We start from the raw sequence: 15,502 nt of genomic DNA, 5'->3' as shown, positions 1-15,502 counted from the left end.
CAGTGGGATGGGGGAGAGAATCGGGGAGAAAAAAAAAAGGTTAGAGCCGTGGGCTGAGATAAAGACAGTTTAATAAGAGATAAGAAGAATAATAGTAATAATGAGAATGGTAAGAGAATATACAGAATATACAAAATGAATGATGCACAATGCAATTGCTCACCACCCGCCAACCAATGCCCAGCCCGTCCCGAGCAGCGGTCACTTCCCAAGCCACGATCACTCGCCGAGCTGCAATCACTCTCCCCACAACCAACCGACTAACCCCACCCCCCCCAAGCATGATGTTATATGGTATGGAATAGCTCTTTGGTCAGTTTGGGTTAGCTGTAATGGCTGTGCTCCCTCCCAGCTTGTTATGCACCTGGCCGAGCAGGAGAAGCTCAAAAAGTCCTTGAGTAGTCTGAGCACCACTTAGCAACAACTAAAAACATCAGTGTGTTATCAACATTCTTGTAGTACTAAATCCAAAACACAGCACTATGCTAGCTACTATGAAGAAAAATAACTCTATCCCAGCCGAAACCAGGACACATTTTTTATTTTAGTTGGTTTTCTAATGTATATAATATTGTAGGAAAAAAATAAACTATATTAAGTTTTTCATACGCAGCAATTTTTGATCTTGGCAGCCCTATCTGTCAGCTTCCTGCTTTTCCCAGTCAAGTTCTCACCAGGCAAAAGCACAGGACTTAACGCTGGGCTGCATTAAACATGTCCTGAAGATCCTCCCTCCTATTCTCTGCTTGCTTCAGACAATACAAAACAGTAGCTCTGTCTACAGTAGTTGACTGTACTTAAGCAGTCCCATATTGTCATCACTTCGTAGATAAGAGTCCTTGTTACTGCTATTCATGTGTGCGCACTTGTGCAGAAGTTCAAAATGGAAATGTCTGCGCTCACAGAACTTGTTTCCCCAGAACAAGCACCCTGTGTGCATGCCCAGCAATTTTTCTTTTACTTATCTTTCCTAACAGAAGCATTTAATCTGTGTTGTATGGAGGAGGAGGATACTCTTTGGAAGTTAAATCTGATTTTTGGCCAAATTGGAAATTAAAAGCATGCATGGAGCTACTTTTTTCTCTAAGCACTCATTTTCCTGTTGGGATGTTTTATAAAAACGCTTTCCCCTATTCAAAAATTATTCATCTTTATTTGTGCAGCTCTTGCACAATTCACAGCTGAGCATCAAAAGATTATAACCTGTTAGCATCAATAAACTGTAAATGACATAGGGGGAAAAAAGCCATCTTGTTATAATACATTGGGAGGCAAATATACTATATAGGAGGTATAATCATAATGAGTATGTTTGTGTTTAAGTAAATGAGGTCAGCTGGCACAGTAATCTTTTGCCAGAGCAATTGCACAAAGGTTTTTTTACGGGAAGTGGGCATTTGGAAATAGATCTAGAAGCTTTTCCTCTCTATATATTTTTCTTCTGGTTGTGAGATTTCCCATGTTGTCATAAAAGGAAGTTCTCCATGTTTCTGTTTGAACCCATTATTTTTCCAGAGCTCCACGTGACTTGCCAGTATCGGACTGGTTACTTACACGAGCCGCAGGTGGTTTCATAATTTCATACCAGGTTTGTGACAGATATCATGGATAAATAATACACTGAGATTAGCATGATGCAGAGCAGGCATCTCTATTGCTTATGCCTTTCCAGCTCTTATCACACCGTGATGGGAGTGATCATGGGGTTCCGACAGTTGGAGGCATGACCAAAAGCATGTGAAGTGTCAGGAATCCTTGGTTACATCTTTGTCCTCATGTGCCTGGGCCCTGCTTTTCAGCAAAGGCAATGAGAAAATCATTGATTTAAACATTACTTTAAAGCCTGCAGTGAATAATTGGTATAAGGTTGTAATACTGGCAGTTTCTTGGTCATGAATTCAATTAATATTTTTTGATCTATTTGTTCACTAAAAGAACGGTGCTGCCACAATCAACAGTAATTGCAGTCTAATTTGCAATTTTTTTTTTTATAACAGTAATTGCTTAAACCCCCTGGGATTAGAGACAGAGTCAGAATAGATGATTGCACTTTTATTTTGTTGACAGAAATACGTTGCTTAGTTCTACCACGTTTCACTGCTGAGAATGCCTCTCTATGCCAGCTGATATAAACTTCCTCTGGTGCAAATTCTTTGGCATTGTGCCTATTTTTGTTACCTATAGGATGCTTAAAATAGATATATGAGATGCCTGGGGCTGTCAGTTAATACTGTACTGATAAGGATTTTTTTATAGGTTTTTTTTACACATCGTGAAAAACAAATCTAGGTTCTTGTATCTTCTGCAAGTTATGACTTTTTTTTCTGCTTTTCTGTAACATAAGTGTGGAATTTTATTGCCCAGAAAGAGTATTTAACCAGATTCTTAGAATCAAATATAAATATTGCAGAGGGCTCCAAAAGTAGAAGATGTGTGTGGAAAACATGCCATTATCAGTCCCAGATTGTGAATTTTTTTTCACCACCAACCTGTGAAACTAACCAAAACCACAGGCCTTTAGAAAGATGAGTGTGCTATTCCATCAGCTTTTTTCTTTTGGCAGGTCACTGTCTTTTTAGGCAAAACTTATTTCTCATATCTAGATCAATCCAGGGAGCGTTTTGTTGTCTTGAAAAATTACATTATGCGTTGGGGAACATTTGCAGAAAGGAAGAGAGAACTGTCCAGACTGTAGAAGTGCCCAGTCTACTTCACATCACCAAACTGTGAGGCGTAAGTGGATAGGCACCCAGCACTGGCACAGGAAGCAGCATTCAGCTCTGGCGTAGTTTTTGTAGGTCTTTGTAAGTTAGGCACCTAATATAAGGCTTCCCATTTACATTTGGCAACTTTGACCCTTGGTATGTACTTTCTTTGTGAATAAAATTATGTTGTGTTATGAAACCACAACACTAATAAAATTGACTCTTGTATATGATGAGCCTAACTTGGAAGGTAATGAACTCTTGGTCATAAAATACAATCATGTAAAGGCAAAGGACAAATTTATGCTTTGTTATGCAAAGAACTGGGACTAAAGGTATAAGGTATAATATGTTTTAAGAGATTCTTGCATGCAGTTTACTCCAGTTGTCTTCTTAGCAGAGAATCCCAATGATCAAGTCAGTTAGCATATCAATATTGTGTAAGCTTTTTTCAGGTAACAGTAAAATTAAACAGTAATGCACAGATCTATTGTAATGCCAGCAGAACAAAATTTTTGTGCATTTTCTGCCTTTGTGTGTCAGGGATCATGGTCAGACAATCAGAGAATTCAGATGTAGATACAAATTCTTTCATGGCTCTGACCTACTCTCATCTCTTAAATGGCGATGACTATGTTTGCCACCCACCACTGGAAAGCACTTCACAAATACAGTTTGTTCAATATGAACATGAGTTACTGACTTATCTGTCCAGTCACTACAGGTTCTATCAAGTTACGTATCTTAGAAAATACATGTGGACAGGATCTCACAAGGTGATCCTTTGCAGCACTGAGTTCTGTGCTAGGAGCTATGCAAACTTAAGCTTGTCAGAAATGCAGTGAAACTTTATAGTTAAGCATTTGCATGTGATATTCATTTATTAAGCCACAATTTATTCCCATTATCATTGAAAAGTGCACAAGTGCTTTTTGACAAGAAGCAATTCTAATCCTTCAATTGACTTAAGGTCAAATACAGCTCCTGGTGGCTCTTGGCAGCTGGGAATGTTGAGCTGCCACTCATAGGAGCAGACTGAAGTCAGAGCCCACTCATGTAACCACACTAGCCCTCATCTCTTTTAAGAGTTAGGAGATTCAATTTTATACTTCTTATACACACAGGAAGTAAGTATGGAATCTAAGAGGGAATTGCCGTAGTAAATCAGTCAAGTATTTCCCCGTTCTTGTGGCTGCTCCAAAATAAGATGAAAGACAGCCATAGAAGAGGGAAGTCTGTAAAAAACTATCCCCAAAACTGACCCTGAAGGAACAGAGGTGTAAATGTGTGGGCCGTCAGGCAGCAATTTTTATGTTTCTGTTGTCAATTATCTGGTTTTTGGTTTTTAAATCTCTTGTAGCTCTGGGTATTTCCAGGAAAAGGCAGAGATTTAGAAGGAGTTAAAAAACTTATTTTTATGGCCTAATTGTGAACTGCGTAGAAAAGTACTTACTTCTCCCATTACATTTTTTTTTAATGTTACTGGTTACCTTCTTGTTTATGGGTGAGATGTAAATAGAAATTCTCAGTCTATTGTCTCTAAAATTTTAATTAGTCTGTATTTATAATGCTTCCCTTCTGTGTCTGTTTTTTAATGATATTGATTAAATTGTAAAATAGCAAAGAAGCATAAAGCATCAGAAGTACCAGAGAAATAGAATAATTAGGAAATCAGTAAACTATTGGATAACATCAGCGAGACATCCAAATAACACCTAATAGCCAGAATCTTGGTAGTCCAAATATTGGAAGAAAGATTCAGTGAAATGCAGATATGTTGTAATGATTTATAAATCTTAGAGGACAGTTAATGTGCCACACAAATTCTAGCAGTCTGCTAATGTAGATTCAGACAATTTCGGGGTTTCGATAATTATATCTGCTGATCATGGACTAAAATAATACCAAGTAGAACCAAATAGGGAAGTATAAAGATTAATTTCAGAAATAATATAATGCAGAAAGAAAAGAACCATTGAACAGATATTAAATGAATAATTAAGTATACGGTGGCAGTTTTTCATTGAATCATCTTAGGCAGGTACTAATCAAGCAACTCAAGATAGTAAAATGGGTAGATTAAAGTGGTTTGCCAATTACTAACTCAAAAATAAAGAAGTAGTTGATATTGTTATTGCAGTTGCTTTTGTGATGGGAACAGCTATCTGCATTACAGACTTGAAAATGCCTGGCAAGGTGAGGTGCCTGAGAGGGAACCAAGTAGCTGTAGGACACAGTACTGTTTCCGTATCAGCCTTCCTTCAGCCAGTCATCCTGCTTCTCCCTTTGAGACACAAAATAATGACAGGGCTTGTCCCCCTCTGTGCCCTGCTCAGAAAGGGAGGCGTAAAGACTCAAAGTCAGCAGAAGATTGGGTATTGGGCTTGATTTATAGCTGCAGCTGTAAGGGTCTATTTAAACTACAAATACTGAATCAAAAGGCGGTGATCATTCTAAAAGCAGCCTTCCTTCAGGCCTGACCTGAAAAGTTTTGCATTGGTTTCAACTGAACTGCTAAAGTTGGCTTTAATAGAGGAGTAGTCAGAAAAGTGTTGAGCTCTGCCAAGATAAGGAGTGTACGTCAGAGACACACACCTGCTAGAAGTCTTTACTTGTCAAACTAATGGAGGTTTAGTGAAAGACTTATTTAAGACGTTTCATTTGTCTGCTTTCGCCTGTCCCTCATTCATTTGAATGAAAAAAAAAAAAAAAAAAAAAAGAACCCAAGAGAAAACCAGCAAACAACCCATACCCAAAACCCCAAACAATGCCAGCATGCCTTACAACAGATACTTTGACCAGTACCTATGGGAAATAGGTCACTGTATTTCACTAAATTCCGGGATTTGGGGGCCCCCTGTTGCAAATTTAGCCCAAACAACTTGATTTTGCAGATCCATGCTTGAAATCAGTTATGTGTAGCATTGATTCAGAGTAATTTTGTTGAATTCCAGAAAAAACATTCTCATTCAAAGGAATGTTATAACAAACAGCCCTGAGCAAAAGTGTGAAACATATTAAAAAGTCTGAAGTTTCAATTTGAGCAAGAAATGCATTTCAGTGGAAATAGACAGAATTTAAAATGCTGAAGTCATTAGTTACGAAAACATACATTCTGCACGGTAATCTTCCAGTCCTGCAGGAAGTACTCTGAGAAAGATCTTTCCCTTTCCTTGTGAAAGTTGTAATGTCTCTGTTCCCAAAACAGGTAATTTGTCACCTTCATAATGTGTCAGGGTCAGCCGATTATCTCTTTTTAGTTTTATTTTGCATGTGATAACTCTGTACATATCAAATACTGCTAAGCACTCTAATGTAGAAGGTGATTCTGGGAAGGTTCCTATTTTTAAAACCCAGAGCAAGGTGTTAAAGGGCTAAAAATATCTCTCACCTAAAGGGCAATAGCTTTAGGGAAAAAAGAAGATACTAGGCTGGGGAGACGTTCAGCAGTGGATCTCAGGAATGCGGCTGCCGTGTTAAAGCACTGTATTCTGGGAAGATGTGGAAAATGAGGTTGTACCTACTCATACTTGACATTTCAAGATGTAACTGCTATTTAGTCTTACAGTCTTAAGAAAGTTCTTGAGCAGATGTTTTCTAATATAGACATGCCCATATTATATCTCTAGCATCTTATATTTGCCGAAGAACTTATTTCTCTGCTGGACTGAAACAAAATACTTCCCATTTTGCATTACTGTCCTGCCTGTGGGTGTCCCGCGTGCTTCAAAGAGCTTTCTGGTCACAAAGGACTTAATCAGGACCCACATGTTATAGTCTGTAGCCAAGAAGTAATTTCTAAATGTTATCTTTTATTGAATCTACAGGTAACATCAGAAATACTGAGAAACTGAACTATGATAAACAGCACCAGTATGAGATAATGGTAACAGCTTTTGACTGTGGGCAAAAACATGCAACAGAAGATGTCTTAGTACGAGTTAATGTCAAACCAGTGTGCAAACCAGGCTGGCAAGGTAAGGTTTAATAGCTTATATATTTTATTTTTTGTTTAAATCTTTTTTCTTTGGTGTTTTCTCTCTACCTCACAGTAAGGAAACTAGGGTGCTCATTGCAGTGGTATAGAAAACTGTTGCTACTTCTTATGCTTACTTCATTGCAAGCCTGTTAAAAAAGTGGATAATACTCCTGTATTTGTTTACATTTGCTATGTGTCTTCTCTAGACAGAACAAAGAACAGGTTAGAAATAAAGAAAAAAGACAAATCTTTATTCTAATAAGCTATTTTATGATTCAGTCTGAATATATTAAAAGGTTAAAGAAGTGCTTCTGATTTGCCTTTTTCCTACTACTCCTTTAAATAAAACTTCTGAAGACACCATGACAAGGTACTTTTCCCATGTGTGCCCGAGTTGTTCTGATTATCTTGTTCCAGGTACAGAATTGGCTTTCATGTGCATGCATGCATGAGTCAAGGCACACTCAACTGGCAGTGGGAGTGAAAGGCATTTTTTTTATCCTGATTACTGTCTTCATATTGAGACATTTCAGTAGGAAATTATTTTCTAAAAAGGTTGTAAGAATCTGCAGTCTAGTCTGTCTAAAATGGGGAAAAAGCCAGCTGGTAATGTACTAGGAACAGAGATATGCCACAAATTATAAGGAATTAAGATGAAAAAGAGGGCTGGATTAGGGACAAACTAACTGGATGTAACCACATTATGCAGATGTCATTCAGGACTAACCTGACCTTCATAATTGTAATTTTTAAAGAGAATGATTGAGAAGGAAAAAAAATCAGTTTGGCTGTTTTACATTAAGGTAAATTTGCAGACTGACATTTAGAAGGAAAAAAAATTTTCTTTGTCAAATGAGAAGCTCTGGTCTAGAGGACCTTGTGGTGAAATAAGTGTGCAATATCACGATTCCATTCCAGAACCACATTTTAATTTGTCAGCAATGTTCCCCACCCACCCAAGTATTTTTATTTAAAAAAAACCAGAGTACCTGTGAACTATTTCCACATTTTCTAACTGATCTTATTGTTCAAAACTCCATGGTTTATTCTATAAAACCAATATGGTCTCTTTATGCTGTAGAAATGTTCTGTTTCCATTTTATGGCGTCATCTCAACTAAATTAAATACTCCCAAATTCTAGCTTGGAATTTTTATTAAAATGGGCATAATTGTTGATTTTTTTAATATTTTTTTTTTAGTTTCCATATTATTTCCATTTAGGTGTTTTATTGATTGGATAATTTTTGCAGAGGTACCTTCCTAATGTTTGTATTGCCCAATATTGTCATACTCATTTCATAGTTCAAGCATCAGTTACGGGACAGGTAGTTATTGCTGGTCTCATCAAATGGGTATAGACACCAGGTAGCCAATAAACGTAATAGAAACAACATCAAATAAGGTTTGTTTGGGATTGGGTTTGGTTTGGGTTTTTTTAATGCTTTGTTCATCTTAGATTGTGTGAAGTGTTTACAAGGTAATTAAGTTTTTAATGAAAAGCTGGAATCCACCTGTTTTTCTTTTATGCATGCAGAATTTATTTTCTTCTCTTCTAGAAGCCAGAGCTATATGTGGATGATGGTTTGGTTAACGCTAGGTATGTAATATGAGAGGCTGCCAGTTTGTTATTTTTAGAGTGATGGTGAGAAAATAGACAGAAAACAGCACATATAAAGCAACAACTCTTAAAAAAGGATGCAGTACATAAGTTTAAAGCAGCTTGTCTAAAGCATCTCAGATAGGAAAGGATATCCTTTGATGGCGTACATTATGCTTGAATTTGGGCTTATTGCCCTCTATAACTACCTGAAGAGGTTGTAGTGAGGTGGGGGTCAGTCTCTTCTCCCTGGTAACGGGCGACAGGATGAGGGGAAATGGCCTCAAGTTGTGCCAGGGCACGTTTAGGTTTGACATTAGCAAAAAATTTTTTCACTGAAAGGGTTGTTAAGCATTGGAACGGGCTGCCCAGGGAGGTGGTAGAGTCCCCATCCTTGGAGGTATTTAAAAGAAGGATAGATGAGGTGCTTAGGGACATGGTTTAGTGGTGGGATGGCAGGGTTAGGTTAATGGTTGGACTTGATGATCTTAAAGGTCTTTTCCAACCTAAATGATTCTATGATTCTATTTTTTGTATTTTTTTTTAAACATAATTAGAGGCTTTCCATACTAAGAAAAACACTATTATCTTCAGCACATTCATTTGGGTTCTGTCCATTCCTCCAGGGCTCTGCCTCTGTTTCAGTTCTATGGACACAGCCAACACTACATTTTTTTCCTGTAGATTCACTTCCATTGTGGTACTTTTCACTACAGTATCACAGATGCTGATTTCTGTAAAGTTACTTCTGCCTTATTCAAAGCAGGGTAGACAGACCTCTGGCAACACAATAATTAATATCCAGATAGTATTTTCATTAAAAAACATGAGATCACATAAGAAACAGTCAAAAACTTGTAATCTAGACCATGTTTCCTGTAGCTCATTTATGGTACCATAATATTGTCTTTTCTCATTTCTGCTACTTTTAGGAACAGTCTTCATAAAACTGAAGAAGTTACTGTCCCCCCTAGTGGGATAACAAATAGAAATAAAATATAGAACAATGTGCTGAAAGATGCAAGATAGCAGAAAGTTGAAAACAATTATTCCTATACCAAGCTCTCTGGTGAATAATGTACTACATGGGGAGAAAATAAAGATGAGTTTAGCCTCCAAAAATGAAGGGCAGAATCATGTTCCCAAAAACTTAAAATATGTTTTGAGACCACTAGAGGTCTATTGACAATTAAACCAAAAGTCAGATTGTTCCCTAAAATGTAACTGATTTCAGACAAGAAGCAGTTATTAGAGCATAAACCAAAAAAGCTCCTCTAAACCAATCAGCCGAATACCCCAAGAAAGTATCAGAGGACTCGGCCTTTTCTGAAACAAACGGGGAAGGTTGAATGTGTTTCTTGGGGAGATAGGTATGTAGCAAAGACAACAGTCCAACAATTAAAAGTCACATTGTCTCCTGTGGCCAAGGAGGACTTAAATTTTTTTTCTGCCAAATTTAATATGGCCCTTGCATAAGCAATGCTCACTAACCTTCAATTTAAGAGAAGATTAGGACTCTGATTAGAAAACAGGATTTCACAGCATCCAGCCTGAAGTGTTTTACTAATTTGAAAAGATATCCTACACTTATCTGGAAGTCCCATGAACCCATGTACACACTTAACCTGATTACCTGAGGTAACAATATAAAGTAGAAATTCCTTAAAAATTCATCTTAAAAAAAAAAAAAAGTTCCTTAAATATTCACTTACTTTCCACTTAGTGTTTACTTAAAAATAGTTTTGAAATAAAAGTTTCTCTTTGTTAATTTACCTAATAGACTATAAAAATAATTAATAAGGGTAGTTAAGTATCAAAGATATTGTATGTTACTTTTTTTTTAAGGCATGTAGGGCTCACTAAGGTGACCTAGGGTTTTGCTACCACCAAAAGGCACGTTCTTACTATTCTGATGTTGAGTAGTCATTCAGAGGCCATGTACAGGTCATATCAGCTCACTTTGCCTGCTGAAATATAATGTTTGTTTTGTTCAGAGAAGGGCAGGACCTTCTCTTTTAGTAGCAGAGTGATCTTAGATCACTTCAGAGTCAACACACTACGTATTTGCAGTAGATGCTGAGTGATTTTAGAATGCTATTCATGTGGGCTTTCTAGTAAAATCCAATTACAGAGGAAAACCAAAGCTGTATTGGCTTTTGAGCTGTCAGTGCTTTTAACAAGGAGCAATATGATTACTAAAGCAATTGGTTATTTGGAGGAGGGTGGTCAAGTACAGAAACCTCTCTTATGAGAGTAATATTCCTAGTCTTCAGGAGCAATTTTAAAGGCCAAAATATTTCTGCAATAAATATAAATCAATTCCTATTCTTCTGGTGCGCACACCTAGCAGTGTAAAATGCACCGCTTGTGTTGTCTTAGCTATAAAGATATTTAGCCATATTTTTAGAAATGAAATTTATTGCAAAGCAGGGAGCATTTATGCCAATCTAGTCTTGGAGCTGCTGTGCATGCATTAGTCATACATCCTTAAAACAAGGTTATCGTAACAAAATGCTTACATTCAGCTATTAACTTGAATGGCACTGTTTTAGTAGAATACCCAGTCTTTAAATACACATTTCAGACATTTGAAAATTAATTGAACTTCTGAGTACATTTGATTTTTGAGCTCAAAGTTTACATAAGTTCATATTTGTTTATGTACTTATATCAGCATCATTTTTTCTTTTGTTTGACTACCAGACATTACTTAGAGAAAGCAGCCATACCTGTTTCAATCCAGTTTTTAAGATATGCTCTCCTTTTCTCAGCAAATTCTGTGTATGTCTTACAGCTAAATACATCTTTCCTGAACACTCCAGATAAGGTGTTTTGACACGTTTCTTTTTACCTTAGTCTCTTACTGAAAACACAGTGCTTTATATATTCCAACACTACCTTTCTTTTGCCTGGCTATAGCAGACTGATGGCTCATGGACATGCTGTTACTGACTTAATGCAATCAGCTCTTTTTCCATGTGTCATTTTTCAGTCATGACTCACAAGTTTGCTGAAGTTCCTGAGCGTGAACTAGCACTTTGTATCGTTACTGTGAAGCAATATTTCTATAACGCCAGTTCTCAAGGTCATCTTATTCTGTGCTTGGGATATCCTCTTTCTGTATTGACTTCCAATGTAGAATTGCCTTCCAGTTTTGTCGCTAGCAGAAGTAATTAACACAGTCCTGGTTTTGTGCCAAGACCATTAATGGGAAATCTCAAATAACAATCCCAAGGCAGATTCACAGGGACCTTTACTAGTTACTTCCCTGTGTACCATGAACTTTAAATTTTCCGAGTAACCCATTATTGCTCTCTTTTTAGGCAGTTCTGTATATATGTTAGAATTGAAATACTAAAGCCTGTCTTTTCTGTCTTAACTGATGCAAGAAACCATTCATTTTAGACCTATTTAACTAGATTATTTCTATATGACTCTGTGGAAGTTTGCCCGTTTGTTCACCTTTCTGCATTTACAGCTACAAAAAAAATCTTTCCTTTTTTTTAATTTTCACTGCAAGATCTCCATGAGCTACATTGGGACAATTATAATTTCATTGAGAAATTTCTTACCATTGAGATGTAGCTGACAGCTGGTGGTTCCATTAACGTTTCCTCTGCTCAGAAGTTAAAGCACTACAGGATATCCAGTTAGGTTTGAAGCTTTTCCTTATGATTTTTTTTTTTCTTCTGTATGTAAAGACTTTTACATATTCTTGCACCATGGGCTTAAAAATTGCAGACTTCCCACACAAGTTTTGACATCTTCAATTCAATTATTTCAATAAGTAGTCCATGTAGTGTTTCAGGGTCTGTCTTTTGGAATTTGAGAAGCTCTTTGCATACTTCTCATTACAGAAATCCCTTGGAATACCAGGTCACAGCCTGGTCACAGCCCTTGTTCTCCAGGATAACTAGGAAGCTGCCTCTTCCCATAATGACATCTTTTGGGGGTAGTTTGTCCTTCTGAAAACATTAGAAGTCTCTAAGGACATTTAAACCTGGTGTCAAGGAGCATCAAGAACAGGGCTGCTCCCTAAACAGAGGCAAGCCAGGAGCCAATTGTAATAACTGAGCTGGCAGAGCCTTCTTCGCCAAGGGCCAACGCCTCACCCAACTGAGGTGAGCAGGACAGACCCAGAGATGGGGGCCAGGTTCAGCCAAGAGCCCAGGTTCTGAGGCGTGTTCATGGTGAGGAGGCAGGTCCCAGGAATGCAGTCCATAGATGAGAGTTAGAATCAGGACACTGGGCAGGACCATAGTGATGAGGCCAGGCTGTCGAGCCAGAAAGCCAGTTAATGGGTTGATTTCTGGATAAAAGGACCATATGGCCAGAGCTGTGGCTGAGTCTAGAGACCAACACCCCTACAGCTTCATAGGTCAGGCCAGGACTGAAGTGCTGGGGCTGAGCTTAAACAGAGCTCCTGGCCCATGGGTGCAAGTGCAAATGGAGGCCCCAGGTGAGACTTATGGTGGTCATTAGCATTTATGAGTGCACTCAGGGCCGTGACATCCAGTTTGCTGCAGGAAATACCTATTATTATTCAAATCCGATCTCACCACAAATAATAGTTTAAACTATGCTGTTATTTCCTATTTTTTAGATTCTTATATGTTTATTTTGTATAATTAGGCACCATTAGGGCTTGGGGTTTTATCACTCAATGGAGTATTCAGCATCGCTAGTTCAGGCACAACTGCTGTTCCACTATAGTTCACCAACTCTTGCAACAGCAGGCTTTACCACTACACTGCAGTAGTCCAAATTTCTGTCTCTCTCTTTTTTTGTTTTTCAAACTATCAGCATGTTGCAGAAAGAAAAGCTGTATATGAAGATTTCTTTATGCTTATGAGATCTGCATTCAAATCTCTTAGCAAACCATGGTGCTTTAGCAGGACTTTGGGAGTTAGTTTGAGTCCTCTCTTTGCTACAGAGAGATTTTAACCAAGTCAGACTTTCTGATTACCATGTCCTTAACAAATTGCTCATCATACTTAACATGCTTAAATTTGTATGTGTGTATGTTACTATCTTGTAGATTAGCTGTCAAAGCTTGAAATGTTTATTACATTTTTAAAATTATTTTGTTATATGACTAGTGGTGCTGGTTGTGAAATTATCTTTTCTCCCTTAAAAAAACCCCCAGAACTTTAATGATTATTTTACAATGTTGTTTAAAACATTCATATTTTATGTATACATGCATATATATATGTGTATGTATATATGTATTCATATATATGTACATATGTATACTATATACATACATATGTTAATTTAAAAATGGGGGAAATATCCTTTAATAAAAATTATCTTAAATGGTATTTATGTGTTTAATGAAACACACTCAGGAAGCGTGATCCCAGCTGACACTTAAGTCTTGTTTCATTTTTGGCATAATTTCTGCTAGACTTCCCTAGCATAATACATGTCTGCTAGCAGTGGTAGGAGTTGTGGCAACCTTTGTAAAGCTCCATACTTGGTTTCCAAGAGAAAAGGCATTTTTTTCTTTCAGTGGTGACTGCCTGACCCTTTAAAACTTGACAAATTGTTTTCAGAAAATTATGTTCTAAGCAGTACACATTGCTGGATCCTGGGAGTAGCATTCTGCTGATGCTTCCTAGCTCATTTGTGGCCGATTAGTCAGTAGGGGACATCCTGCAAAATTCACTCCTTTCTAAAATGATAAATTTAACGAATGGGAAACTGCTTAGACAACCTGAACATACCTGGTTATTTTAAGTAGTTCAGGATCTTCATAAAAACAAAGGTATTTAAGAAAGGGCCAGGCATACATGCACTACCAGTCTTCTTTCTAACTTTCCTCCTGAGGTGACAAGGCATAGCAGATGATCCATTTTAATATTAATGCTATACTTTAAAATTAAAATAATGATTCTAACTCAATTTTGTTCACCTATAATCTGTGTCAAGAAACAGCATTCAGAATTTCTTGAAAGATCTGTTGCAAAGCCTTACTTTTGCAGAAGTTTTGAGGAGGGTTAATCAGGAAACAGGAGCAGAACAGGTAAGGTGATTGCTTTGTGGATTGGCACAATTCATAAGTTCATAAATAGAAGGAGAATGCTGCCCAAGAGAAAATATGCAGGAACTGTTACCCTCTGTTTTGCTAAAAATCCTTTATCTTTAGTTCAGTGTAGAAATTCAAGTACCGAAGCATATACATTTTAGAAATGTCTTATTTATGGCCATTGGTCTTTTGCATGTAGAATGCCTAACTGTACAGCAGGTATTTATTGAGGTGGCTGCAGTTTATGGTATTCTGGCTACATGTGCAGTTTCTGGTAAATTCATGGTGTTGAAACAAAATTGTAGTTTTGTGAGGACAGTGCACTGCTCTTCCAAACATCATTGTACAGCATCAAGAGCTGCCTGGCTGCTGCCTTTAAGGTACAGGGAGTTTCATAAGTCATGAAAATAAATGTACTTTTGGCAAAACTACAGAGACATTTCTGATCTTGTTTGAAATGCTTTGTGTGTACTGATTATCTTACATCTAGATTGTTTCAGGTTTTCAAACTAACAGAGGAAAGTGTTTAATAAAAAAGGAACTTCAGCAAAGCTGTGAAGTGTATAAATAAAACAAAAAAAAAAACCAAAACCAGCAGAATAACCTTTAGCCAAGTACCCAGGCTACAGAGATAGGACAGGTGTGAAGATACTGTAGAAGAAACAGATCTACCAATTACATTTCTCTGGGAACCTTATGTTCCAGCAATTCTGTAGAGATGTCGCAGAGACTCACTAATAGCACTACAGAAATTTTATCTTACATTTATCTGGCAGGATGCACATCTTCAGTCCAACATAAGGAAAGTTTTGCATTTCACTGGCATAGTAGGAGTTGTGCTGCAATTGTCTTTAATTACCTTGCCGTCATTTTTATTGTCATGAGGTGGAATCAAAGTTCATGGCCATATGCATGGCTATGTAGGAGGAGACATGAATCAGGTCATACCTTCTCTGCACATGTGCGTGCCATACTCCTTCAAGAAAAAATGAGATTAAATCATTCTTAGTGTCATCAAGCATTAGAAATGAATTAAAATATAATACATGGATCACAAGGAAAGAGGGTCATGTACAAAACTGTTAAGTGTAGAGATTAAGGAAAGTCATTATATTATCCTGCTATCAAAAGGAAAGTTTATTTAGTGCATTGGGATTTACTTTTAAAGGCTCAAACTGTCACTGAAGTT

The 15,502-nt window shown here is 37.3% G+C and overlaps 1 protein-coding gene across 1 annotated transcript in view; it reads left to right on the top strand.

Moving 5' to 3' along the window:
* The window catches only part of CLSTN2 (calsyntenin 2), a 220,042-nt gene that overhangs the window by 139,076 nt on the left and 65,464 nt on the right, over nt 1-15,502 (top strand). The window contains exon 4 of the mRNA XM_035888854.1: nt 6,533-6,682. Within this exon, the coding sequence (XP_035744747.1) occupies nt 6,533-6,682 (150 nt within the window). The remainder of the gene's footprint in view (nt 1-6,532; nt 6,683-15,502) is intronic.

This window comes from Egretta garzetta, unplaced genomic scaffold, assembly GCF_000687185.1.
Source record: "Egretta garzetta isolate BGI_Z169 unplaced genomic scaffold, ASM68718v1 scaffold161, whole genome shotgun sequence".
NCBI classification, from domain to species: domain Eukaryota; kingdom Metazoa; phylum Chordata; class Aves; order Pelecaniformes; family Ardeidae; genus Egretta; species Egretta garzetta.
The sequence above is the reverse complement of the archived record's forward strand: the minus strand, read 5'-3'. Positions and strand labels throughout refer to the sequence as shown.